Source organism: Camelus ferus, chromosome 10, assembly GCF_009834535.1.
Source record: "Camelus ferus isolate YT-003-E chromosome 10, BCGSAC_Cfer_1.0, whole genome shotgun sequence".
NCBI lineage: Eukaryota > Metazoa > Chordata > Mammalia > Artiodactyla > Camelidae > Camelus > Camelus ferus.
The window spans coordinates 41090342-41117854 of NC_045705.1; the positions used below are offsets into that span (position 1 = coordinate 41090342).

Here is a 27513-nt window from a genome sequence, read left to right on the forward strand (position 1 = left end):
GGCTGGGAGGGAGCTAGCAATTGATGAGAACCCGACTTAGTACTCTAAAGGGGGTGAGTGATATCACAGAGTATCTGTAGCTTGAAAGGTTAGCCTTAACTCCCCAAAAGGGCCCTCATTCCCAGCTTTGGCAGGAGACCAAGAACTGTGTGTCCTGCCTCCCAAGTATGCCAAGCCCTTAGGTCAAACATTTCCAAACATTCTATTAATTCCTTCTGTTTACAACATCCAACTATAATTTCTTTCTCATCCTTTGACATTTGGAAATTATAAACTTTTCCTTAAGGCATTCGGGCTTGTAATCAAGCTGATCATCTCTTAAAATATGAGATCCTAAAGCACCAACCCCTAACTTGGCCATGTAGTGGGACAGACATAAAAGTTTTGCAAAATGTGTGTTAGGCTGGTAAACTGTATAATGCTTTTCTTTCCATCTCCAAGCCACTCCCCAGTACTTGAGCCTTTTCTGTGACACTGGCACTGTTTTATATTATAATCATTTGTATATTTGTTCACTGGATTGTAAACTCTTTTGAGGGAAGGAGCCATGCCTTATTCACTTTGTATCCTTCTGTGTCTAGCACAGAATCTTTCCCATAGTAAGAACTCAAGCATTTAATTAATGACTTATGTGACAGAAATATGCACGTAGTAATATACTGAATGCTTCCAGATTCCAAAATACAATAATTTCAACTGCAAATCAAAACTGTTAGTCATCTCTAAGTACTCATCTCAGTTGCTCTTGGCAACTCCTAACAAGAGATACTCAATCTAAACCCCTCTGCCTTTCTTATTTCATCATATTCCCTCGAGACACATGACTTTTTCCAGTTTATTTTTCTATTATTCTCATCAGTCTATCACTTTCTATTTTATACTCTTATTTCTAATTCTTCTGTTGTCCTGACTTCTCCCCATGAGCACCTCTCAATCCAGCACCTGTGTAGCTCATGCTGTTTTGGGGGCAGAGAGATAAGTTGGAGGTTCTGTCTACTAGCATTCTTCTATATATCCTTCCCACAATCAAGCCGTCTTTAGACAAAAGTTATCAAAATACAATTCTTAAAGACTGATGGGAACTCCATCAACAGAACCAGCAAATTTTGTTCCTATTTGAGTTAGCCATATTTTGTAATAAACACTAATTAAGCCTGCTGTGTGTGTGAATGACCCTTCAGGACTCAGAGAAAATATAATTGTATTATTACAGAGGCTGATAGAAAGGGCTACTAGGTCTGTACTTCTTTTTTATTTTGATTTTTTGCATAGTTGATGTGTTCCAGGTGTTCATATATGTATATATCTATATATATGCATTATGCATGTATGTATATATCTATATTTTTATTCTTTCCCATTATAGTTTATTATAAGATATTGAATATCGTTCCCTGTGCTATTCAGTAAATCCTTGTTTTTTATCTATTTTATGTATGGTAGTGTGCATCTGTTAATCCCCTACTCTCAATTTATCCCTGCCCATCCTGTATTTCTCTTTTTTAAATGCCATAATACAGATTTTTTCCCCAGTGTTATTAGCTTTCATTGTGTTGTTTATAATTAACCTTAGACAGAATCTCATTTAGCTACTAACACAGTATTAATAAATCAATTAGTCTTATTTTCTTATTTATCTCTGCCTCTAGCTCATATAAGTCTAGTTTTTAAAGAGTAGGGAAGCACAACTCCTACCATTCAGTAATAACTGCCTGCCTACTTATGCAGCCAAGTTTTGCAAATGACCTGGAAAAAAGTCCCACCTGTTCCTTCTTAGAGAGAAAGGACAAAGCAAACCCAGTAATAAATAATACAGGATAGATCTTCCCCTCAGGCAAATGCACTTTTAAAGGTTGAATTTCTTATGAAAGACTGGATAGAACTAAGTCAAAAAGTACTAAAACCCATTGTCTTTTTCGGAGACCAGATTGCAAGTCACAGGAAGCAAGTTGAAGAACTAGAACATGTCATTAATGAACTGGAAGGAGAAAATTTGGTGCTTATTGATCAGCTATTCAACTGTAGACTTGTGGATCTCAAAGTACCCAGGTCAGAGTCATTACTTACCTAGAAAGCATTTTTTAAACATTTGTATCTGTAAAAAGTCACTTTTTTAATGGTGACAATTCTTTAACGCTCTGGCCAAATTGCAATAGTGGAAGGAACTCACAAAATGGCCACAGTGAAAGTATATTATTACAATTTTCAAGTCAAAGGAACATAACACATATTGTGTGATTTATGGTAACTGCCCTTTCCACCTCTTTGTTGAGAATTTAGTCTGTATATTCTAGTAGGGTGTTGAGAAATAGACATGAAATGTACCAGTGAACATATCAAACTTTCTCTACTTTTATATTTGGATGAAGAATGAGGTCTTCTAGCTAGCAGAGTTACTGTATTTCCCATCCAGAGCTCCTCCAACTTTTCCTCTTCATGACTCCCATGGAACATCATAGTATTTGTTTGGTACATTAGATGAGGTGAATAAGGCAGAGGTGACTGCCCAGGGACTCCAGTGCCACAGAGTTGAGGGTAGCGGGACCAATACTGCAAATCTAACACCAATTTCATATGATAACAGTCTTTAAATATTTTCTATATCATTTAATATCAAGTGTGGATGCCCTGTGCTGGTACAAAAGTGACATCTTAATGATTAAGAAGGAAGCCAGACTTGTGAAGATTATGGCATTTAGTAAGTTTCTTTTTCAAAATGGTAAAATCAGGAAAGAAGAGAACTCTATGGTCTCAGACTTGTCCACCTGCAAACCAGAGCTTCATGTCAGACCAGCTTTGACTAAGTTAAGTCTTAAGAAGGCTTTAAGACATAAATAATGTATGTAGTTAAATTATTTGCTGGAGCTTTAAGCATCTCGGATAAAACTTTGTTCATGTTCGTTAAGTAACTGACAGCCGGGAATTTGGGGGATTCACTCTCGTTGCTGAGTTGCTAAGCATGAGGAGGTTGTTTGCACATCTGCAAGGGTCAGTTGCTTCACACTGTCTCCAGGCAAACCTCATGGGAATGCCATACGGAGCTTTCAAGGTATCGTGTCTTCTGACTGAAAATTCCTTGGGCATCTGCAGTGCAGAGCTGCAGCAGCAGACACACAGCTCACCGGGCTTGTAGCTGAAACACGCCCCTCTGAATGCCAGAAGCTGGATGTCCTCTTGGATTCCTACTGCTCGCTGTCTTTCTCTTTTTCTCTTTATCTCAAATCCATCCCACACAGGCTGCTGTCATTCTTCATGGGGATTCCTGCAACAGCGACCTAACTGGTATCACGGTCACTCTCATTTCTAGGACTTCACGTGTGTTATTCCCTCATCAAGGCACGCCCTTCCCTCCGCTCAAGCTCTTCTCTGGCAAACAGCCCCTGGTGTTTCAAGACTCAGCTCAGGTTTCATCTCCTCTTGGAAACCTTTCCTTACCTCCTAAGGCTAAATCAGTGCTGCTTCTCTCTGCCCCACAGCACTCCTCACACTGTGCTAATTACCCATCATGGTACAGACCATCACCATCAAATACTGTGAGCCTGTCCGCCTCCCCTCTGAGCCTGTGCTCCTCTTACATCTCTGTGTCTCCAGCATCCAGCAGAAAGAAGGAGGCACCAGGGAGCAGGTGGTGCAATATTTGTTGAATGACAGGCTACTCTTCTTACTTGTTTTTAGGTGGCTGTATCTTACCCAAGCTGCTGGACAGGAAGTGCCACCTGAAGAAATGCGTTTGGAGTTGCCAGAAACATATATAGGTATTATTTTTATTGTAATGGTGATTTTTTAAAAATTTAACAAACATTTATTGAGCTTCTGTTATGGACAGGCACCTCAAATCCAAGAGCTATTCAGGGAATAGACACATGCCAGCTCCTCCGTATTTCTCTTGTTCCTGCAGAGCTTACCTAATCCATCTCCTTCCTCTAGTCCAATTTTCAAGTCCAAGTCACCACACCAGTGAATTAAATAGACACTGGTGGAGAGGGATGGAATGATGTCTACACTGGCAAGGTTTGGGTTCGAATTTAACCAACCAACCAAAATACCAACACACACACAGGTACCCACATGATTATTGTTACTTATTAGCTAACGGAAGGAAATACAACGCAGATGTGGTTTCTAATAATGGGACTCAGTCTCACTTTAATACCCAGATTCTACATTTCTGATTCATCTCCTGTAGGAGATTCTCAAAGGTCTTTCAAACTTAAAAAAATGTGACAAAGTATATATTATATTTTTATCTGTCCCCAAATTGTACATAATTAATTTCTTTGTATTCATCCCAGGAAAGCCACAACCGCAAGCTGTAGAAGTAAAAAGCGGAGACACAGTGAGCTCATTACTTGGGAGCAGTGCTTTACATCCAGGTGACGAGGACAGCGGCAGATACGGCGAGCACCTGAAGACAGCTGGAGAAGAGAGCTCAAGTATAGAGTCTGGGGCCTGTGATACGAAATACTTGCTGTATGAAGATGAGCAGGATTTCAAGGTAAGATTCATGAGAAAACAACTTTGACTACTAAGAGCGTGTGGTTTTATTAGTTAATGGAGAAAATTAACCTAGAATATGGACACTGAAAAATTCTATTTTCAATTATTTGTAAAATTTTCCCACCATTCACATCTCTCACTAGGTAACTGTTTTCACTCCCACCCTTGCCCAGTCTGCTACAGACATTCATTTACAGACCCCCGCTCCTAGTACACCATGTAAATTATCCAGTGCTACACAACAAATTACCTCAAGACTTAGTGGCTTCTAGCAATGATCATTTACTCTCCTTCAGAGCTTCTGCTGGTTGGAAATTTGGGAAGGTCTCCAGTGGACAGTTCTGACTCAGCTTCTCTAGCAGTTGTTGTCACACGTTGGCTGGAGGCTTGCTTTGGGCAGGAAGATCCACTTCCAAGGTGGCTCACTCGCATGGCCGGCAAGTCGATGCCGGCTAAGCTGAGGGCCTCAGTTCCTCTTCACATGGGCCCCCTTACAGGGCACCTTCATTGTACCTTTGTACGATTAGGAGGGAATTAAGGTTATATGAGGTCATACAGATATCTGATAGGCCCTAATCTGATAGGACTATGGCCTTATAAGAAGAGGCTGCAAGAAGGCAGTTGTCCGCAAGCCAGGAAGAGTGCTCTCACCAAGGCCCAGTCATGCTGGCACCCTAGTCTTGGACTTCCCAGCCTCCAGAACTGTGAGAAATAAAGTTCTGCTGTTTCAGCCCCTCAGCCTGTGGTATCTTGTTACTGCAGCTCAAGCAGACTAATACAGCACATTACTCCAGAATCCTCCTCCAGGGGATTCTGAAGTACATGGTCGACTTGCACCAATTTGCTTTTCTCCTGTCTTACAATTATTATGGCTCTATAATTACATATTTGTAAAGCTAAATACAGTTATATGCACTGTTGAGAAATAAAACATTACCTTTTTCATTCTTTGATTGTCCTAAATTCTAATAAATGTTTATCGAGAACCCCACAACATGCCAGGTGCTTGTTAGATGCTTGAGAATTTAAGGGGGAGAATGGGAAGAAATGAAGTCTCAAAGATGCCTGTATGGTGGGCCCTACCCTGCCTCACATGCATGCTAGTAGAAGACAGATAAGAAAATCATTAATTACCGAACAGGAGGACTGTACCGCCTGTGTCTGTCTCCCTGACCAGTCTGTGAGCTTATCACTGAACCTCAGCACTTGGTACACAGCCTGGCACATACTAGGCACTCAGGAATGGTTTGCTGAAGAGTGGAAGGAATTCAAAAGAAGGAGTTATGGCTCAGAGAGGCTTCCAAGTGGAAGGCATGTTGGGTAGGCTGGAGCTGTTTCAACCCAGTTTTGGGGTGGCCCCTGGGATTTCATATAAATTAGACTTCTAATTGTTTGTTGATACCTTAAACTATATTTAGTTTGGCAGAATGTGGTAAGTTTTGTCTATACAGCAGCCAAAGATCTTGTGAAATGTGCAAAACTCAAGGAGATTTGTTTAATATTAAGATATTTACAGTCAAAGATGTTTGCAGATCTTTCCCTTTGTTCTTGAATAATACAGAAAAGTCTGCTGTGGTTACACCCTGGCCAGCAGAGGGCTACATAAATACAGCCAATATTTTCTTTTACCAATTAAGGAGCCTGCAGAGGCTGTACCTCCCCTCTCTAGTTGTTGTTCCCGCCCAGGCCCCTGAGCGACAAGTCTGCCAGCCTTGTTGCCTGCTCTTTGGGAGATCTTGCCTACCATGCCCCGCTGGGCACATAAGTTTACTGAGTAGTTTTTTAATTTACAGTAGCTCTCATATTTCACGTGTTATACAGCGTTCAGGTACTCAAGAGGGCAATGAAATCTGTCAGGTTAAGGCCAGCTATAATAAATAAAACCTGATCTATGAAAGCTAGCAAGTTGCTGAATAACCTTTCCCATTCCCTTCTGTGTCTGCTCACCACAGGATTATGTAAAGCTGGGCCCCCTGGAAGTGAAGCTCATGACTGTGGAGAGCAAGAAAATGCCCATTCATTTCCAAGAGAAGGAAACTCCAGTCAAATTCTATGAAGATGTCAGGAGCCCAGAAAGCCACATCACATATAAAATGATGAAGTCTTTTCTCTAAGACTGAAAGCTGCAAAGTAAAAACAATATCTTATATATTTTCTTTGGGAACTGAAGTATATCAATTGCCCATTTTATTTACACTTCGGTCCATTTTTAAAGCAGTTGTTATTTCTAAAGGTCATAACTACATTTAAAAATCAAAGTTCCAAGTATTCAGCTATTCATTTACCCGCATGGCATGAGTGACAAAAATGAAATTTCACTCTATATTTCCATATTCAAACATTCAGGAGCAGGACAGTGGGCCAGGATGCTTTCTGAGGTTGCTTACCACTTAAAATTTTACAGATTAATCTAGGATTCCAATCTAGGATTCCAATTCCAATAGTTCAATTAGAAATTGCCCAAGATACATTTAGAGGTTTGTATAGCACTGACTACACATCTTTCCCTGTGAGATTGCTGAGTGATAGACAGCCAGTCCACAATTCAAGCCTACTCTTCTTTAACTTAACACTGTTTATGATGAGTATCAATTATTTTAGAAACAGAATTGTAGGTGGTAACTTGTGTTATAAAAATATTCCATCAATAGGGAGATCCGTCTCCCATCAGCTTTATCAGGTCTAAAGTGCTGAGACCCTATCCAAGGTCATTACTACTTCCCTCTCATTGGTACCACAGCCAAGGAGACACTGACTATGCCTGAATTTGACACCAGCATTCCATTTTAAAGCTAGTTCTACTCATAAGGCTTTCTATAAGAAACACCATTTTTATACTCTGGTTTCTCTGCAGATTGTATAAATCTTTTGCCTTTTACAAAAGATTTCTGTGGAGAGGAACAGTTACATGAAACGCCTTTTAAACAGAAGGCCACAGATACATTGAAAGTAAATACACCATGCAAACATTAACCAAAAGTAAGGTGGTGTGACTAAACTACTAGACATAGTAGGCTTTACAGTAAGAAGTGTTAAAAAGGTAAGGAGAAAATAAAGCAAAATATGTCATAATAATAAACAGATTAATTCATCAGGATGATATAGCAATTTTAAATAATAATATGATTTCAAAATATATAAAGCAAAATTTACTAAACTAAAAAGCAATATGGTAAACCTTGTGTTATGTATATTTTACCACAATAAAAAAAGAAAAAAAGACATAAACAAATTTACAATCAGACTTGAGAATCTTACCATCTCTCTCTCAAGAACTGATAGACTGAAAAAAAAATCATTAGGGCTATAAAAAGCTGAACAACTATACTATAGAATACACATATTTTTCAAGTGTACATAAAACATTTACAAAAATAGACTATGTTGGGCCATAAAGTGGCAAGAAATATTCAAAAAGTTGAAATGCATAGAACATAGTTCTCTGACCGCAGTAGAAAATAACTAAAAACAACAATAACGGAACCAAAAAAACCTATAAATAAATTTAAAGAAAGCAAGATACTTCTGAAAAACCTGTGGGTGAAAGAAAAAATCATAAGGAAAAATACTTTGAATTCAATAATAATGAAAAAAATGACATGTCAAAACTTGTGGGAACCAGCTCAACTGGTGTTTAAAGGGAAATTTATAACTTTAAGTTCATGTATTAAAAAGAAGAAAGGTTGAAAATTCAATCATTGAAGATTTTATCTCAAGAATCTAGGGAAAAAACAGCAAAAATACACCAGAAATGTAGAAGAAATGAAATAAAGAGTGGAAATCAATTACATAGAAAGTTGACATATAAAGAGTAAATCAACAAGGGCAAAACCTGGTTCTTTGAAGGATTAAAATTGATAAGCCCTAGTAAGACTAACCAAAAAAAGAGAGAAAACAAACAAAACATATCATTACAGATTTTACAGGCATTACTAAAAAGATAAGAGAAGATTAAGAGTAAAAAACTTTCCCAATAAATTTGACAATATATATGAAATGGAAACATTTCTTTAAAAAAAATTTCTGAAAAACAGGAGGAAATAATCTGAATAGTCCTAGAACTGTTTTAAAAACTCAGATATGTATTTAAAAATTTTTAAAAGCCAACTGTCTTGCTTCACTAGTGAATTTTTCCAAATATTTCAAAAAGATATAATACCAAACGTACACAAACTCAGAGAACAGAAAAAAAAGAAACACTTCCAAATCATTGTATGTGGTCAATATAATTCTAATACCAAAACCTAGCAATGTCATTATAGAAAAAAAAAATTAAAGGCCAGTATCTCTCATAAATACAGCTGCAAAATCATTCATAAAATATTAGCTTATTGAATCTAGTAATATATAATAATTCATGAATAAAGAATGCAAAGTTGGTTTAATATTAAAAAATCAGAACAGCAACAGGAAAAAGATCAGTGGATTCTATCAGTATCAATACCCTGGGTGTGACATTGTACTATAATTTTGAAAAAACGCTAATTTTTAGGGAAATTGGGTAAAGAGTACATGTGATCTATCTGTATTACTTCATACAACTGCATGTGAATCAACAATTATCTCAAAATTAAAAAATCAAGGGTATAATGAATAGGACATAAACGGTAACCACATATGATCATCTCAGTATGTACAGCATTTGATAAAATTCAATATTGTGATAAAAATTCATAATAGTATGATAAAGCTCTTAGCAAACAAGGAATATCTTTTTTTTTAACCCCCTAAAGCTAACATTGTACTTAATAGTGAAATATTAGACATCTTCCCACTGAGTCAGGCACAAGACACATAATCATCATCACACTTCTATTCAACAATGTTGATTAGAACTGGAGGTTCTAACCAGCCTAATAAAGGCAAGGAAAAGAAATTAAAAGCATAGAAATTAGAAAGAAAGAAGTAAACTGTCTTACTTAGAGATGTCAAGGTTTTGAATGCAGATAATCCAAAGAAATCTACAAACAACTAGAATTTAGGAAGGTCACAGAGTACAAGGTCAATAAAGATCCGATACATTTCTTCCTACTAGCAACAAACAATTGGGAAAAATAGTATTTATAATAGCATCGAAAACATCAAATGTCAAGGGATACATGTAATGAAATATAAGCAAAATTTCTATGCTGAAGACTTCAAAACATTGTTGAGAGAAATCAAAGAAAACTTAAATATTGGAATAAATAAAGAGATACACCATTATCATGAACTGGAAGATTTAAAATAGTTAAGATGTCAGTTCTTCCCAACTTGATCTATTGACACAATACAATCCAAATCAAAATTTCAGCATTTTTTGGTAGAAATTAACAAGCTATTTCTAACATTATGATGGAAATGTATAACCTAGGCAAAAGACCTATGATAGCCAAGACAATCTTGAAGAAAAACAACAAAACTGGACAACTTAACGCTACCAAATTGCAAGACTTAAGATAACATTTCAGTAATTAAGACAGTGCAACATTGGCCTAGAGATGAGTAAGTACAACGGAACAGAATTAAGAGTCCAGAAACAAACCACACCTTTACAGTCACTTGATTTCTGCAAAATGCCACTATAATTCAGTGAGGGGTATGGTCTGCTGAATAATAAATGATGCCAAGTCAACTGTATATATCTGTATGGGGAAAAATAAATTTTCACTCCTGCCTAATACCATGAAAAAAAATCAACTCAAAGTGGATCAGAGACCTAAATATGGAAGGTAAAACAATAAATCTTTTAGTAGTAAATAAAAAAATATCTTCATGTCCCTCTTTACACATCCAATAGATCCTCAAAGCCTTTGGTTGAAATTTTAAACTACATTTGGTACATGGGTAAATGTGGATTTAGTCGTGTTCCACACAGCACCAGCAAGCCCATTGCTCCCTATGTCACCCACCTCCCTGGAAAAAATAAAAATCATAAAAATAACTAACTGTAAAAAGATACATTTTATTAAAATTAAAATCTCTTTTCAGCAAAAGATACCATTAACAAAGTCAAAAGGCAAGCCACATAGTGGGAGAAAATATTTCCTATATATATCTAACCAAAAAATCATATCGAAAATATATAAAGAACTTGAATGAATCAGTAGGAAAAAAAGGTTTGAATACAGAAAAGTATATCCAAATGACTAATAAGCACAAAAAAGAGATCAAGATTATTAGTTACGAGGGAAAAGCAAATTAAAACCACAATATACCACCATACACACATAAAATGGCTAAAATTTAAAAGTTGAAAATAGTAAACACAAGGATACAGAGCAATTTGAACTCTCATATAGTTGTTGATGGGAGCATAAATTGGTACACACACTTTGGAATGTGTTTGGTAGTTATTAAAGCTGAACATACATATGTCATGATCCAGCAATCTTACCCTTGGCTTAATAGGAAACAGAAATGAATGGTTATGTTTACCAGAAGACATGGCTAAGAATGTTCCTAGCACCTTTAGTGATAATAACCAAAAACTCAAAACAACCCAAATGACTGTCAGCAGAATATGTAAGTAAATTGTGCTGTGTTCATGCAAATGGAATGCTATACAGCAAAGAATGAACTATGTCCGCATGTAGGTCAATCTTACAGACATAGTACTGAAAGAAGGCAGGCACAAAAGAGCACATATGGTATGATTCCATTTACACAACACTCAAAAGCAGGACAAGCATACTAATCTTGGTGATAGAAGTCAGAATAGTGATTACTTTTGTGGTGGGGAATGACTAGGATGGTACATGAAGGAGTTTTCTGGTAATTTTGATATGAGTGGCAGTTAACATGGATGTGCTCACTTTCCAAACATTTATCAAGCAGGACACTTAAGACTTATTTACTTGACTGATACATTTTATACTTTAAAAAGATTTAAAAAAAACCAAAAACCTGTTTCCCAAATAACCACATTCCAATCCATTCCATGGAGTGATAGTGTAAACGGCAGCAGGAGTGTTTCCTGACAGGAAGCAGGGTGCTTTGTTAGGGCAATGTTTCAAAGGTCAACAGAAACAGAAATGTCCTTGGAAAACTTAATAACAATATGGAGTGAACTTGCCAATTTTCTTTTTAAGAAAGAAAGGTAAACTTACAGATAAGATTTATCTTTACTTTTTTTTCATTTGGGTAGGAAAAATAAACTTACTTTCCACTGAGATGAATGATAGAGTTTCCAGTGACCAACAAATATAGCCTATGTGACAGCTCACTGGTTTCAGTAGGTCAGCAGAAACTGACATTGTTTTTCTCTCACACTTGGAAAGTTCAGACCATGAGATTATTAAAACAAGCCAGGCATAACATGGTAGGAGTCCAGCATTAATTTGTTAGTTGTGGCAGTTTCTCCTTCACAATGTGAAACTGAATTGGAAGAAAATATCAAATGACTGAAAGTCTTGTTTGCTGCCAAGATGTCAGAGTTGAAAAGGCATCCTTTGGAAAAAGATGGGGAAAAATATTCTTTTCCTCTGTTAATATCTTTCCTTGTGTTTAGAATTTGCAGATAGCATTATCTCTAGAACAAAGCTTCAGGATTTTCCTAACAACCAAGATTCCTAACTTCTTAGGGTGGTAGCTTTTTTAGATGACTACCTTTTCAAAGCAAATCTCAATAAATGTGTGATATACCACTGTGAAATTCCTATCAGAGTCACTTATTCAACGAAGCACTCATCAAATGAGTCTTAGCAGCCAGGCACTGTATGCAGGGCATTAGGGAAGCAAAATAAAATTGCCCCTTTCCTCATGATACCCATGGTCCAGTAAAAATGTTTGATGGGTCAAGGAGCCTCTCTGGCCTGGTGTAATCTGCTTTCGCTCTTGAACACTAACAGCAGAGAAGGAAGCAAGGGAAGTGGGAGATGGCAGGATATTCTAGGTGGGGTGGTGGTTGTGTTTTACACAAAATATTCTATTTTTAGCACCTTTAGCAATAGGTTTGGAAAAGAAATTTAAAATGAGTGTAGGAGGATTTTATGTAGGTTTCAGTTCTCAGAATAACCAAGCATGTGAGTTTTATATTGTTGTTACTCAAGATTGGGGAAGTAGGGACAGGGTGTTGACAGCTTTAGCGGCAAGCTGGGAAGTTGCTTCTTGTGGCCCAGGAATGAGATAGGCTTGAAGAAATAGACATGTAAAGAGACAGGGTAGAGTATGGGGAAGCACTCTGGGGAGTCAAGCTGGCTGCCTTGCATCTTGGGCAGTCACTTCACCTCTTTCAAGCCAGGTCTCCTCATCTGTATTGCACAGACCTAATTCCCATATTATAGCAGGATGGTTTCAATGTTAGAGAGAGTGCACGTAACCTGTACACAGTAGAAATGCAATCCGCGGCAGCTGAAGTGATGACTGACATGTAACAGCAACCTCTGGGAGTAAGGCCCAGGGTGTCTGCTTGTCTTCACAGTGCATTCATTCGAAGGTGCATAGAGTGCGCCTGTGTTCAATCCATCACACGTTGTGAGGTGACAACAAAGCTCTGATGACAGCTGGGCCCTGCACACTTGTATCAAGGGGCTCATTCTGTCCTGGGGTTGTTACCAAACCAAACTTGGGTCCGCTCACCTCCGTGCAATAAAGCTAATCTACTGACACAGGGTTGTAGTGAAGGGAAGTGCGGCAGCTCCTGCAGGGCTCCGAGTCATGCAGACGGCTATGCTCAGAAGACCCAAGTTCCCCGTTGGCTTTCAGGGAAACGTTTTCAAAGAAAGGACCAGAGAGAGGATTGATTGCAGGGTGTATGATCAGCTCTGGACATCCTTCTGACTGGCTGGTGGTGAGGTAATTGGGAAACAACATCATCAACCTTCTGGTTCCAACCTGTCTGGGGTCTACCCGCTGTGGTCGACACGCAGTTACCGTCTTCCCCCTCGGGGGGGGGGGCTTCAGTATCTGCAGAACACCTCAAGGTAATAGCTCAGGATATTATCTACAGCCCTGGAAGAGGAACTAAATGTCCTTGACTTCACTTAATGGCTAAACTGTTTTATGTTGCTTGACTGTTTTCCTCTGTTTCCGCATTTTCTCATTTCTCCAATTAAATATACTCTTTGGGACTCTGGGAGGGCCTGGGAGGCTAAAGTTTTTCTACAAACAAGATTCAGGTGGGGGCCATGGTAAAGGTCTGTCCTGGGAAGGCCCCATAGGATCCTGCTCAGTTACCATTGCCCCTTTTCTTTGATATTCCTCAGTCTTGACGGGGTAACAAGTGTGGAACAAGAAAGGGAATAAAGTTTTGGATAGAGAGGTTAATCATAAATTCAGCAGAGGAACTCAGTTTTAGGGAGGAACTGGTTTCACGGTGGCTGGGGAGCATGGACTCGGCCACCACCTGGTGTGACGGCTCCAGGAGGCCATACCCTGGATGTGCTGATCCACATCAGGCTGTAGGGACAAGTCGTAAACCCACTTCCAAAATTCTTATGAGTGTGGGGGAGGGAGGGCACTCCGCACTGTGGGTCAGTGGTAACATTTTTGTTTCCTTCTGAACCCTAGAGACAGACACTAGAGGGATTCAGGGAACAGGGAAACCAGGGGATTTTTGTGGCAATAAAGGGCTGATTGTTAAAGGCCCGCTTGGTCCTTGCTGTTTTACTAGATCTCCACACAACAGTTCTCTGTATTTTTCTTGGAATAAAACTGGCTTTTGCACCAGACGCAAGGCACTGTGCCCTCAAGCAGCGGAGGCTTTCTAAATATTAGTGACTTTAACTCGATTAAGTATTTCCATTTCCTATTCCTGTGACTTTGTGAGGCTTGAGTTCCCAGAAAGGCTGCTTTTATTGATGATGACTCTTTAGGTTGGTTATGTTTTAAGTCATTCTGTTTTTATCATCTGAGTAAGTGCTAAAAAAGTCAAGATACTTTTAAAAGATTCTTCACAAAGAAATGTTTTCAGATTTCCAGCTGAGCAAATGAGTTTTTAAGGACTGCAGATTCAGATAGCCTAACAGATTCTTAGTAAAAGGTTTTGTCAGCATTTCCTTCCTGAAGTCCGGTGCTCAACTCGCTGACCTCTCGCCTTCTTGGGTTAGGGCCATCTTTTTGTATAGTCTCAGCTATAAATTATGCTAGGCCTTGCAACATTTCCCCCCTAAGAGGAATGAAAATTAACTCTGTTGGATTCCCCTCTGTATGACTAACGGAGGCCAGCGAGGCATTTTTACCTTAAAGCCCTCAGACACCAAATCAGAGGGATGGTGGCCTCTGGCCTCACTTGAGGTTCTGGGGCAAGCGTGCAATTAACTTCAGATCTTTGATGTTCTTTGACTTACGTTTCAGTTTTGCATGGGTTATTTTCTCCTAGCCACTTAAAAAGTGTCTTCTGTGACTTCTGTGCTATTTATGTAGAAATGTCAACGTGGAATATAGCTGGGCCTAAAATCCGGCGAGATGGTCCACATTTTCAACATGCCTTGTAACGTTTGCTGAGCACTAGCTGTTTGGATTTGCTTATTTTTCATTTTTTTAAGCATTTAATTCCTTTGCAATATTTCAATTCTAAAACTATAAACTATAGTTCTTTTTAAGGGTATCTCAGATCTCAACTTATAAGAGGTAACATGGTGGGGTTTTGAAGTCACTGAGCAGAAAAATTTTAAAAATTAGCCATTTTAATGAGGAATGTATGACTAAGGACTGTAGTCGCTAGTTTTCCTTCAAGTCTAGTCTCCCCTGCTTCTATAATAATGCATTTATCTAGCTGTTTTAATTGGTCACCCCAGTTAAAGTCTCTATTTTCCAGCTCCCCCGGCAGCCATATGACAAAATTCTGGCCAATAGAAGGGGAGCAAAAGTTGCGCACAATTCCTGGGTCACCTCTGTCCCTCCCCTTCTCCCCTCTTCCTTCGTTCTGCTGCTGAGCCGCCGTGGACCGAGCGACAAGAGGAACGCCTTAAGGACCCCAGAATAGTAAGACACTCAACTTCTAAAAGTGGACACCTACTGACCTTGCGAAGCTGCTATGCCCACGCAGACTTTTACGTGAGAGAAAATAACCTTGTCTTGTTGGAGTCATTGTCAGTGTGAGCCTTCTGTCATACACAGCCAAGCCTAATCCTAAAACAGAGACTGAAGTGAACGTTTACCCCACTGAAGCCTGTGTTTTCAATAGTCATGTGTAGCCTCCAAGGCACTAAATAAGGCCTTGGCAACAATTTTTAAAAGGGCTCAAAGGTATTCTTCTTTATCTGAGGGCATCTAAAACTGCCGACCTAAGTATACTTAGATGTGCGGGGCTGGCTGTTTTCACAACTGTCAATCACACCAAACTACAGCCTTGCTGAAGCAGCCTCAGCACCAAGGACTCCTGCTTGTTCGAGGTCATGTGGAGTCAGGGGCTCGGGGTTCTGCTCTGGAAGCAGCTCATGGGATCTCGACCAATACTGGGCGGATGCCAAACAAAGTAGGGTGGACAAATTTGAAGACTGATATTTTCAGACTCTTTAGTGATACGAATTATAGCAAACACTTAAATGCACTTTAATTAACCTAGTTGATCTTTTTATAATCCTATGAGGTAGGGTCTATAATCGTTCTCATTTTGCAGATGAAGTAACAGGCAGAGGGAAATTGAGTAACTTTCCCAAAGTCCCCCAGCTAGTAAGGGAACAGAGGCAGGATTTGAATGCAGGTGTTTTGCCTCCAGAATCTAGGCTGTTAACCACAAGCTATTCTGCATCCCAATAGAATAATAGTAATTATGCATTGAACATTTATCATGTGCCAGGCTGTTCTAAAATGCTTTCACTTATTAAGTCATTAAATGCAACAGCCATATAGGGTGGCACCATTATGCCATTTTATAGATGAAGAAACTGAGGCACAGGGAGAGTATGTAACTTGCCCAAACTGGGGTTCAAAGCCACAGCATGGCTGCAGAGAACACACCGTTACCACCTTGCTGCACTGTCTCATCAAGCAGCAGGTGCTGCCCTCAATGATGGAGATGCTTTCAGGAGGGGAAGGGAATACACTTCAAATGACAAAATTTTCTGCAAATTGTCCTCTGTATATGCCCATATTCCAGGCTCTCCATTCACCTTTCTTCTATCTTCTACCACACGTCATCTCCACTCCTGACCACTCAGCTTTCCCCTACCTCCCACTGATTTTGCAGCCCATCTCTTTATTTAAACTTCCTTACCCACTTCTACTCTAAGTATTTAATGCTGTCAGTACATTCTATTTCCCTTTTTGTAGCTTTACTGAGATATAACTGACAAAAATTTAAGCTACTTAAGATGTATATTGTGATGATTTGATATACGTATACATTGTGAAATTATTCCTCCCATCAAGTTAATTAACACATCCATCACCTCACATATTTACCTTTTGGGGGTGGGGCGGGCAGGGTGAGATCAAGTTCTGTTCTCTTGGCAAATTTCAATTATACAATACAGTGTTATCAACCATAGTTACCATGTTATTCATTAGGTCCTCAGACCTTATTCTTCTTATAACTAGAACTTTGTACCTTTTTACCATCCTCTCCCTATTCCCCCACTCCCCAGCCCAGCCCCTGGAAACCAAATTTTTACTGTTTCTATTATTTTGCCCTTTCTCCCCCCCTTAGATTCTGTATATAGGTGATACCATGCAGTATTTGTTTTTCTTTTTCTGGCTTATTTCACTTAGCATAATGCCCACCAGTTTCCTCTATGTTGTCACAAATGATGGGATTTCCCTTTTTAAAGACTGAATCTGTGTGTATATATTTATCACAATATTTTGATCAACTCATTTGTTGATGGACACTTAGGTTGTTTCCATACCTTGGCTATGGTGAGTAATGCTGCAGTGAACATGGAAGTATAAATATCTCTTGGAGATAATGGTTCTGTTTCCTTTGGATCTAGATCCAGAAGTAGGGTTGCTGGATCACATTCTGCCAGCTCCCTCTCACTCACTCTGCTCAAGTCTTCCTGGCATCTTTGTTGCTGCTCAGGGAAGCCAAACGGTCCCCTGCAGGATCTTCGGTCTTTGCTCTGCCTGTGTATGTGGAGAGGGGAGCCAGTCTCCACAACTTACCATCTTGCTTCCTCACTTCACTTAACTCTCTGTTCACAGGTCATCTCATCAGAGGTCTTCCTTGATAACTTACACAAAACAGCACTATATATTGATCATATCACACTATCCTTTCACCCTTTTTTTTTCATAGCACTCATCACATATCATAAAATATTTCTCCATTGCCTATTCTCACAAGAAAATACACTCCATAAAAGCAAAACCCTATGTTTTGTTTATTGATTCTCACACCTAAAACTACTGGCTCATAGAACGAACTCAGTATGAGGGGATGAACAAAGAAGTAAATTTACTTTTCATCTTAAAGAAAACTCTTCCTTGGCTTGTCTGCCCTTTACTTACTTTTCTCTACCTCTTTTAGTTCATAGCCAAGTTTCTTGAAACCTCTGCATTCTTCCCATCTCCTCAGTTCCATGTAATCTGGCTTGTCCCTGCCAATACCTGTGTAAAGTTTAAATTCCTAACTGCTCAGTCTAATGCGCAAGTATGAGTCTTGATTTCACTTGGGTTGACCATTCCCTCCTTCAACTACGTCCTTAACATCTCTTTCCTGGTTATTCTCTAGCTAACTGTTCTTTCCTGGTCTCCCTTAATTCTTTGCTACCCTTAAGGGAAATATTCTCTGGCACTCATCATTGACCTCATTCCTACTCCACACAGTTGTTCCTTTGGTAATCTCAATCACTGATGTATTCTTCTGCATAAAGTATTTTCCATACTTTGGGTTAATTTCTTTAGATTTCGAGAAGTAGGATAATAGGGTAAAAGATACAAATATTTTTATGGCTTCTGAAAGGACTGTCCAATTTACAATGCCCCTGAAAATGATCAGAGTTGCTAGTCTTCCCTCCCAGGAGAGGTAAGGTAAGTCAAAATAGGTTAAAAATACAGATGCAAAGGGGCAGAGAGCTTGAGTTCTATGCAGTGAAGAGAAAATGCTTGAGCAGAAACGTCAAGAATAAAGGCATGAAAAAGGCTGAAATGGTTGTAAGCCTCGAATACTGGATAAGCAGTGAGCCACACAAACACATACACACACTGAAGGATTCCAGCAGTTGAAGTGCAGGATTGAAGGAAGGGAGGGGTGGCTGGAACCGACCAGACGAATGAATCCAGTATGTGATGGATAACCCCCACTCTTCTCAGGAAGCTACGTTTGTGGAGAAAACCTTCAAGCATGGAAACTTTGTGAAACATGTATGCTAAGGCTTGCGATCAAGAAACCATGCCTGAGAAGCCGCTTGGTGTTAAGTGTGAAACTAAAAATGCCTTGTGGGTCCTCTAGTTTCCTGTAACATAGGACAAGGTTCCTGGGGATTTCCACTTACCTTCTAAGTTTCATGTGACAGTAGAACTCATGCTGATGAATGGAAAGCCCTCTTCTATATTGGGTGACTGGCAAAGAATCTTGCTCTCCTAAGCACTTCAGACAAGTATTCCTCCTGTCTTCAGTGGAGACTCCCTCCCTCCACCTCATCACCAGCAGACCAGCCCTTCTCTGAGGGACAAAATATCTCTTACCTTTGATTGGCCTGGGAATTGGCAGAGCCTGGTGGTGTATACTGGCCTCTAATCTGAAATGATAACAGTAAAGATCTGAACTGAGTCTCTTGTCTCCTATCTATTGACAAAAACTGACCCATGAGACTCAAGTTGTTTTGTGTTGCAGGGATGGACTCAGGGTGGCTTCAGGGAGAAATGCATTCCATGAATCTGATCTTCTAGTCTCTGATATGGACAATATCTACCTTTAAACTTAGTTGCTAAGCAACAATTCAAGTCCCCTAGCCAAAACCCTATCCCCAGGTTATTTCCCCAGATAAATTTCCTAAAAGTGTAATTATTGGATGAAGGGTAAGAACTCTCAAGTCTTCTGACAACTATCACCAATTTAAAAAAAAAGTTGTACTAGCTTATACTCACTTCAGCTTTAGATTAAAAACCAAACTCTGTGTACTGTTGTCCATGCTGTTATATCTACAAATGCTGTTTGATAAGCAAAATGACATCCTCTACCACAGTGCACAGCTCAGGGGTTATGGCAGACCTAGAGCCAGACCATAAGGGCTCAGGACTGCATCTCAACCACTTGGTTAATAAGGAAGTGACTTAACCTACTCTAGGCCTGTTTCCTTCTCTGTAAAGTAGTATAACAAAGGCGCCTCCTTCACAGACTTGATTAAATGAACAAAACATACAAAAACACTCACAATAGCCTTACACTTGGAAAGCACTATTGTTTTCATTTGAATTTTTCAGTTACTACTAAATTTTTTCCATTGGTCGTTAGTATTTCATCCTTGGTGAACTGTTTTTCTTTTTAATCACATCCTTTCTCTTCTTGTATTTGACTGAGATAGTCACCTATATTTTCATCTTTATCACATTTATACTTTTTAACTCATTTGGAATTTATGCTGGCTTACGTTGGAGGGAATTCCACCTCCCTTCCCCAAATAGATTACCGCCCCCACCCTCCTTCAGAGGTCAATTACAAGTCCAGATTGTCACCTGTACTTCTGACTTATTAGTTACAAATCAGGGCTTCTGTGTCCCTTACCCTCCTTGGTTTTGATACTTTGCTAGAATGGCTCACAGAATTCAAGGAAACACTTAAGTTTACCAGTTTATTACATAATAAATTATATGACAAAGGATACAGATGGACAGCCAGACCTTCACACATAGGATGAAGTCTGGAGGAGTCCAGAGGGCAGGAGCTTCTGTCCCCATGCATTTGGGAGCACCACCCTCCTGGCACATGGATGTCTTCACCAACCTGGAAGCTCTCCAGACTCCTTAATATAAGCATTTTTAATGGAGGCTTTATCACATGGGCACGACTGATCTCAGTCTCTAGCCCCCTACCCCTTCCGGAGGACGAGGTTGGGACTGAAAGTTCCAAGTTTCTAATCATGGCTTGGTCTTTCTGATGACCAGCCCTCATCTGAAGCTACTGGGGATCCTACCAAGAGTTGCCCCATTAGAACAAAAGACACTCCTACACCCAGGAAATTCCAAGGGATTTCGAAACTGTGTGTCAGGAACTGGGGTCAAAGACCAAATAGGAGAAGAGAAGATGCTCCTCATACTGTTGTCACTCAGGAAAATACACGGGTTTTAGAAGCTCTGTGCCAGGAAACCAGCGACAGACACTGTGTATGCATTTTCTATCATTTCGCATTATCCTACTTTGTGTTCCCTTCAGGCCAATGTGAAATCACTTTAATATATGGTACCTTTGTCAGATAAAGCGAACCATCATTCTGTGATCTCAATGTTGGACCCACAGCGATGTCAATTCTGCCCATCATAAATTGCAAGTTCTGCATATCAGTATAGTTGTCAAAAGATTAGCTCCCAGCCATAGCTGTTATGAACACCAATGGGTGCTGCCCTCCAGGCACCTGCCTCTGAAGACCTGCTGGCTGGGCTTCTTGGGATCTCTTAAGTCTTCCCCCTCCCACTGCAGTGCCTCTGCCTCCTCCAGCTACTTGAAATCTCCCATCAATGAGTAATCACGCGGAAGTGATGAGCTTTTCAGTTCATACCCTACTTCAGGACAAAGATGATGAGAGAAATACAGATTTCACTGTGCCTCTTAGAAGCGCCACTAAGCTAGATGGCAGTGCCAGTGCAATGAGCCTGACGCTTCCACTGGAAGTGTCTTTGAAAGGCCGAGCAATCAACGGCAAGTTCTGCACGTGAGTGCGGAAACCCTGGAGTCCATGCACATGAAGGAGAGAGGAGGCTGTTTACTTCTCTTATGATATTTCTTTGCCTACAGTCCCAGCCAAGAGCACAATAACCCAGTGCTTGTTTATTGAGAGTTACAGGACAGCCGCCAAGTGCCCAGGCTCAAGGCAGACAGACAGGTGCCTGACTGTAGAAGGCTTAGACAGGGTGAGGTTTAGCTCCCCAGGTGATTCTTACACAGAGGTTTTTATTTCAAAACCAACTTTGAAATTAGCTTTCGTAGCAGATAAAGGAAAAGCTCTTTTGAGTGAGAACTTACCAGGAAACAGTTTCCATAAAACTTTCTCCTTGCTCTTCTCTCCTAGCTGAATGCCTACAACCAGTTTAACCTACTTTTCCTCAAGACAGTCACATCTACCTCAAAAGTAATACCACAGAAAGACTTTTATACAACTTCTGACAACATGGATAGTTTCGAACAGCATAAAAACCAAACCCGAATGCTACATCAGTAACAAATGGGACATTTCTAATGCTTAAAGCAAAACTGGACTAAAATACTAGCTCTCTAGAGACTTAGAAAACATTTCTGATTGGTGACACACTAAATTGAATGCCACTTCTTAGTAACAGCAAGGAATCAGCTAGAGGTTTTCTGAGATTGCATAGAAGATAATACTACAGCCTTACCATTCAGAGCCTATCTAGCAGAATTTCAGGACTAGTCAGAACCATGGAAGGTAGCAAGCGTGGCAGAACAAAGATCTAAGCTAGTTGCAAAGCCCACTGATGGAAGCGGAGACATCTTTTCTGGAGGGTAAGATTAAGTTCACCTGGCTGAATGCTGCGGCTTCTGCATATACTGTGACCGAGCCACTGCTGAACACGCATGAGCCACCCTCACTCTGATAGAGATTCGTTTCCCTCCATGCAGTACTGAACAGTAAGTATTTACATCAGTGCTCTGAATTCTCAGAATCTGGAAATGTGTTTATTAGTGACAATGAACAAGGGAAGAGCCTTGCGATTATTTTAGTTCTAGGAGAAACATCCCATAAAGGCTTGTTTTCCAGGGGTAATGTTCTGTTGGTCTGTGAAGTAAAATATTCCTACTCTAACGTAATGCCTCTTCCTAAATATGAACTCTCACAGTCACTGGTTAAGAAAAGTGTATCTTAAAAAAAAAAATGATAATAATGAGATGTTAAAAAGCAAAAAATCAATTTTGACAATGATTCGGGGTAGGTTGGTTGCCCTCTGCTAACAATTTTAATCTCTCTGTGAAGCCACTACCAATTTGCTAGCTAGGTAGAAGACGGTGTGGGCATATACAGGTTTATAACCCAATTTAGTTATATATTCAACACCTGACTTACCTCACTTGTTATACTTTGATTAAAGTTAATATGGTCATATGTTTTGCGTTTTTCCTTATCAATGATGTCTGGACATCAGAGCAGGAGGTGGGAGATGTGCTCCACAGGAGAAGACCATCTGAGAGAAAAGAGTGGTCATCAGCCTAGACCACAGAGGGAAACAATTCCCTTTTCAGTTTATACATCTGAATTAACAACAGCAGGTCACGGAGGGAATAATGGGCCATGAAGCCAAACACCTCACTCCAACACCTGTTAGCTTACCAACTTCAGCAAGCTCCTTATTCCAATCTATAAAAAAAAAATAAAATGTGGGTAATACCAATCCAACAAGCCCAAAAACTTGAACAGTAAGATGGAAATGTTTATGAAGCATCCTCACAAACTGGAATATACTGGGGAAAAAAATAGGGTAGTATAAAAGGAACAAGCCACAGACCTCAATGTAACAACCACTCAAACACCAGGAGAGACAAATCAAAATCTGTGATGTTAAGGAAGAGAACTTACAAAAGTACATTCTCCAGTTTATATGAAAATGGTTTAATAATAGTGAAACTTAAAAAGTTGTAAAATTAACAAAGTATATTGGTTAAAGACTGTTTTTTCCCCAAACATGGCAAATAGTATGCAGACATTTATCAATGCAAAGCTTTTAGTTCCCCCATCATGTACTCTGAATCCTACTTACTATTCAATATGAAACATAATACAAAGATTTCTTTGGCAGACATAATCACAAGCATCAATGTCAAACTCAAAACATTTTCTCCATTAAACTTACCTGACTGAAGGCATCTGATCAAAAGACAAAAATGAGCAGTTTTAGTAAGTAGTTCAGTTTACCAGTAAGAGTCTAGAAGGTAACAAAAGCACAAAGATAAAGCTTTTTGGAAATTAAAACAAATAAATTTTACATTTTATTAAATCATCAAGTATCATGACCTGGGTATACTTTTATTAGCAAAAAAAAAAAAAAAAAAAAGATAAAGAATACAGGAAAAAGGAAAAAAGAAAATGCACCTCAGACCAGAATACCATAACAAAAGTTTTGTGGAAGCTGCGTTTTATTTGAAAATCCACCCATTTTTGCTAACATACATTTTAATATTGTAAACAAAAATAGAATCTGCAGAGACAATGCAACAAGTATGCTTAAACTCATGTACAGAATTGCTTTCCTACAATGAACTGTCCTTCTTAAGGCCCCTCTCAACCCAACATTAAGATGTATTTACACAAAGCACCGATCAACAGTGCAGTTTAATTCTTCGTTAACTAAACTCTTGCCTAGACATTAACTTTAAAGACACTATTTCCCCTTATTTAAAAGATACATGATCATAACATGGCATGAGCCAAATAAAAGGTTCAAGGATTTTGTCCCCCTCCCTCCCCCCATAACACCTCCTAGAGTTTTACTGAAAAGAAGGAAAGTCTTGAAGTGAAAGCAATTCCTCACATTCATTTTGGAAAGGCCCTAATGTCAAATGGAAAATAATGACATGCCAAGCACAAAGCAGTAAAGTTCCTTCCCAATGCACTAATGCTGAATTTAAAATGTAGTGCTCTTCCTAGTCAGTGAACTGTTCCCTTGCAAAATCCTAGGCACAGAAATGACTATAAGGATTAATGCATTTATAATGCTTCCCTAAATCCCATAGAGACTGAGAATTCTTAGGCGATTCAGACCTATGGACTTGCCTTAAAATATTTAGTGCTCTGTATGTCAGCTGGAAAGCATTCTGAATCAGATTCATTCTTGTGGATAAAAATCAAACATACCGTGTACATCCATACTCATTTTCATAAGGAGGTTTGATACAATATTAATGTTATGTAAATTGATAATCATAAATAAATACAAATACTTAAGGAATGTCTACTGCAAACTGAATATATAATTTTTTTAAAAGAAAAGTTAATTTTAGTTACTGTTTCTGTATCTGTGAGGACCGGAGAAAAGAAAGATACTGCATAATTAAGAATTATGACTTGATCCCCCCAAAAGAGTCCTGCTGCATTACAGTAAAGGACACAGCTCTTCTCTCCAGGCAGCTTTTCCAAATACAAATTTCACACTTTCCAAATAAGGGCTTTTCTTGGTAGGTTACTGATTATGGGTATTAATAGGAGTTGAGAGAACTGAAGGGTTAGTCACCAAAAAGACAGATCTTAGTCTGAAATCATGGCAATTCGTGGCTTTATAAACTGTATTGATACATTCTCCTATAGGCTAGTCCCAATTTCCTTCGTGGGCCTTCACTGGGTTACTGTAGCATTCTAATGGAAGAAGAGAGTTTAAGAGACAGCAGTTTGGATTTTGCTGGAAGTTAAGTATTTGCCGCTTGAGCACTTGTCTTTTTGGAGTAATTCCATTCTCTTCCATCTAGTTACATAAACTGTATCTGGGGGAAAAAAAAGAGTGTAAGTTAATTCACTACATTGTAGGATATCTTCTCATAAATAAAAATGCTTTGTGCCTTTTACCTTTCAACTGGCCCAGAAGTGTTTATAGCATGCTTATCATAAACCTTGATTCCAAAACAAAGTATTATCAGCTTATCATGAGCCAGAACTCAGTATCTGAACCATAATTACAGAGCTTTCCAAGTATCTTTCTAATTACTAGAAACTGGGGGGTAGGAGAAGAAAGATGATGAATGAACAATTTTTGCATGACAAATTCAGAAACTCTCTCCATGAACACAAACAGTTGATGTAAAAATCTCACTTAAAACAACAAACAAAATTTGAAGTATTATTTCCAAATAATGTGATAAAATTAAGAGAAAATTAAGGGAACAGTAATATTATGATTACTAAATAATTTCTTTACTAATATAAATCAAAATCTGAAATATCTACCAAAGAGTACTTTTCAATAGGGTGTCACTATTCACTCAGATACTTCAGTCATGATATCCTTTAAACTGCTCAACCGAAGACATCACTGAAATAGATATGCTAATAAACTGTTGTCATATCAGAAGAGGACAAACTCTCAAAGATCCAGAAGGTGTATCTACACTGGGGGCTAGAGCATCAAGAAGAACAAATGACACTGTCTTCCAGAAAAAGAGCAGGTATGGATCAAAAGCAGAATCTGTCTATCAAAAAGGACGTAAGTATTCACTTGTCCTTAATTAAAAAAAAATAGTAAGCTATTTTTTGGAAAATACTATTTTTAAATGAAAAGGCATACATAAAAATATAACCCTTTAAAGAAATTAAAATGAGTTCTTCACAATGAATTCTGGCCATTATATTAAAACTAAAGATGCTCCTAATTAAGCTCGAATCCAATGTGTAAAATTGTGTTGTTCTCTATAAATCTTTCAAGACTGAATAAAACACCCAGCTTTTAAGAGTGGTGTTTGATCTCATCCATCTGCTGTGAGCAGTGGATGCTTACAGGTACACATGTGAGATGGTCCTTTGATTTCACACTTCCTAGTTATGTTAAAGATATTTTCCAAAAGTTGTTTGTCCTTATGCCCTATCTTGATCTATTTTTTTATTCTTCACCTAAAGAATAAAGGAGGAGGAGGAAGAGAGGGAACCTAGAGTCCTTTAAAGAAACAAAGAAGAAGAGTGAATTGTGCTTAATGTTTGGTAACTTTTTAAAGTAGGTAAGTCCCCATCTCCCCCAACAAGCAGCAATACCTAAAGTGATTTATAAGAAATCCTCCAAAGAGAGCTCTGCAAAAGGGTCCTTTCCTGAAGCTCTGTGAGGACTGTGACTGGAGGGGCTGGATGCTGCCGACAGCTGGGGGAAAAGAAGACAGAGAGAGGGAAAGAAAAAAAGATCTCAGAATGACAGAACATGAAAGCAGAAAATGTAATGAAAGAAGAAGTGGTTTTCGTTTTGTCATCTTTAACAAATATAATGGCAGCCTTTGTAGAAAGTGGAATTATTAAAACAAAAGTTTCAGTCAACATGTCAAATTAAAGGGTATCCAATGGAATGTATTTTTTTAGAAAGCAAGTTCTTTTTTCTGAATTCCAAAGGAATAAAATCTTTTACCCAAAAAGGGTCGCTGTAAGCTGACCTTCTATGTGCATGTGGGAGAGGGAAGAAACAAATACGTAACTGTGCTTCTTTTTTTTTTTTAACTGAGAGAAGATGGCTTCCTGTGCCCAGGCTGTCTGTCAAATGCTGTGCAAAGTCTGACCTCAGTCCTGACTCAACACATCTAGCTACAATATTCCTTCCCTCCTTCCTCATAAGAGGTGGAAAGTCCTATCCTCAGTGTTCACACGTTTTTGACATGGTGTTGTCTCCTGCCTGTTTATCTGGACATGCTGCAGCTGATGCTTATACCCTGGGAGGTGGAAGTGAGTTTAGAGGTTATCTAACCACCCACATACTGCCCTGAGTATAGGGAATACTTAAGATCTTTGGTTCAGCTTCCTCTTAGAATATATTTGCTTGATTCTTGGAATTTGCTATCATTTAATTTGCACATACAGTAGGGCAAGTAGACTGCTGAATTCAGTAACATATCTTTAGTATTCCTTCAAAGACAGTTCCTGAAGTACCAAAAGGTTCATTTTCATATATGTATCTCCTTCACCAAGCCTACTTTTAGAGTATTTTAAACCAAATATGAGCCAAAGTTGACTAAGTGTAAATAGTTTTAATTCGTACCTCAACATTCAAATTCCTATAAAATATTTCAAGGCTCAAAATCTGTCTTTCCTGATGGTTCAAAGTGATCTCATTTTTACCTTTTAATTTTTTTTTTTTTAAGAAAGGCACTATAGAGAATGAATAGCCAATGAGTTTCAGCAAATACTGTATCACAAACGTATGCAATTTGTTGTTTTGGATGCCAAGATGAATGTACAGGTTTAGAAATCATCTTCAGTTATATTAGTGGTTGAGTCATTTTCTTAATCCATACCTTGTTCT

General features: G+C 38.8%; 2 protein-coding genes and 1 pseudogene across 11 annotated transcripts in view; 2 read left to right on the forward strand and 1 right to left on the reverse strand.

Moving 5' to 3' along the window:
* CCDC83 (coiled-coil domain containing 83) overlaps positions 1-6997 on the forward strand; it is a 33013-nt gene extending 26016 nt beyond the window's left edge. Inside the window, exons 8-11 of the mRNA XM_006189417.2 lie at positions 1928-2049; positions 3676-3755; positions 4293-4495; positions 6450-6997. Of these exons, the coding sequence (XP_006189479.1) occupies positions 1928-2049; positions 3676-3755; positions 4293-4495; positions 6450-6611 (567 nt within the window). The 3' untranslated portion in view covers positions 6612-6997. The remainder of the gene's footprint in view (positions 1-1927; positions 2050-3675; positions 3756-4292; positions 4496-6449) is intronic.
* Positions 6998-7335: 338 nt separating this feature from the next.
* On the forward strand, positions 7336-7409 carry LOC116666731 (annotated as a pseudogene).
* A 15711-nt stretch (positions 7410-23120) lies between these two features.
* The window catches only part of PICALM (phosphatidylinositol binding clathrin assembly protein), a 94829-nt gene continuing 90436 nt past the window's right edge, over positions 23121-27513 (reverse strand). For 7 of the 10 annotated variants that reach the window (XM_032488818.1, XM_032488817.1, XM_032488816.1 and 4 more), the window contains 2 exons: positions 26265-26367; positions 23121-25006 (listed from right to left, as the gene is read on the reverse strand). In XM_032488818.1, coding sequence (XP_032344709.1) covers positions 26275-26367 — 93 coding nt within the window. In that variant the 3' untranslated portion in view covers positions 23121-25006; positions 26265-26274. The remainder of the gene's footprint in view (positions 25007-26264; positions 26368-27513) is intronic. The other 3 variants (XM_032488819.1, XM_032488826.1, XM_032488825.1) reach the window with 1 other exon arrangement.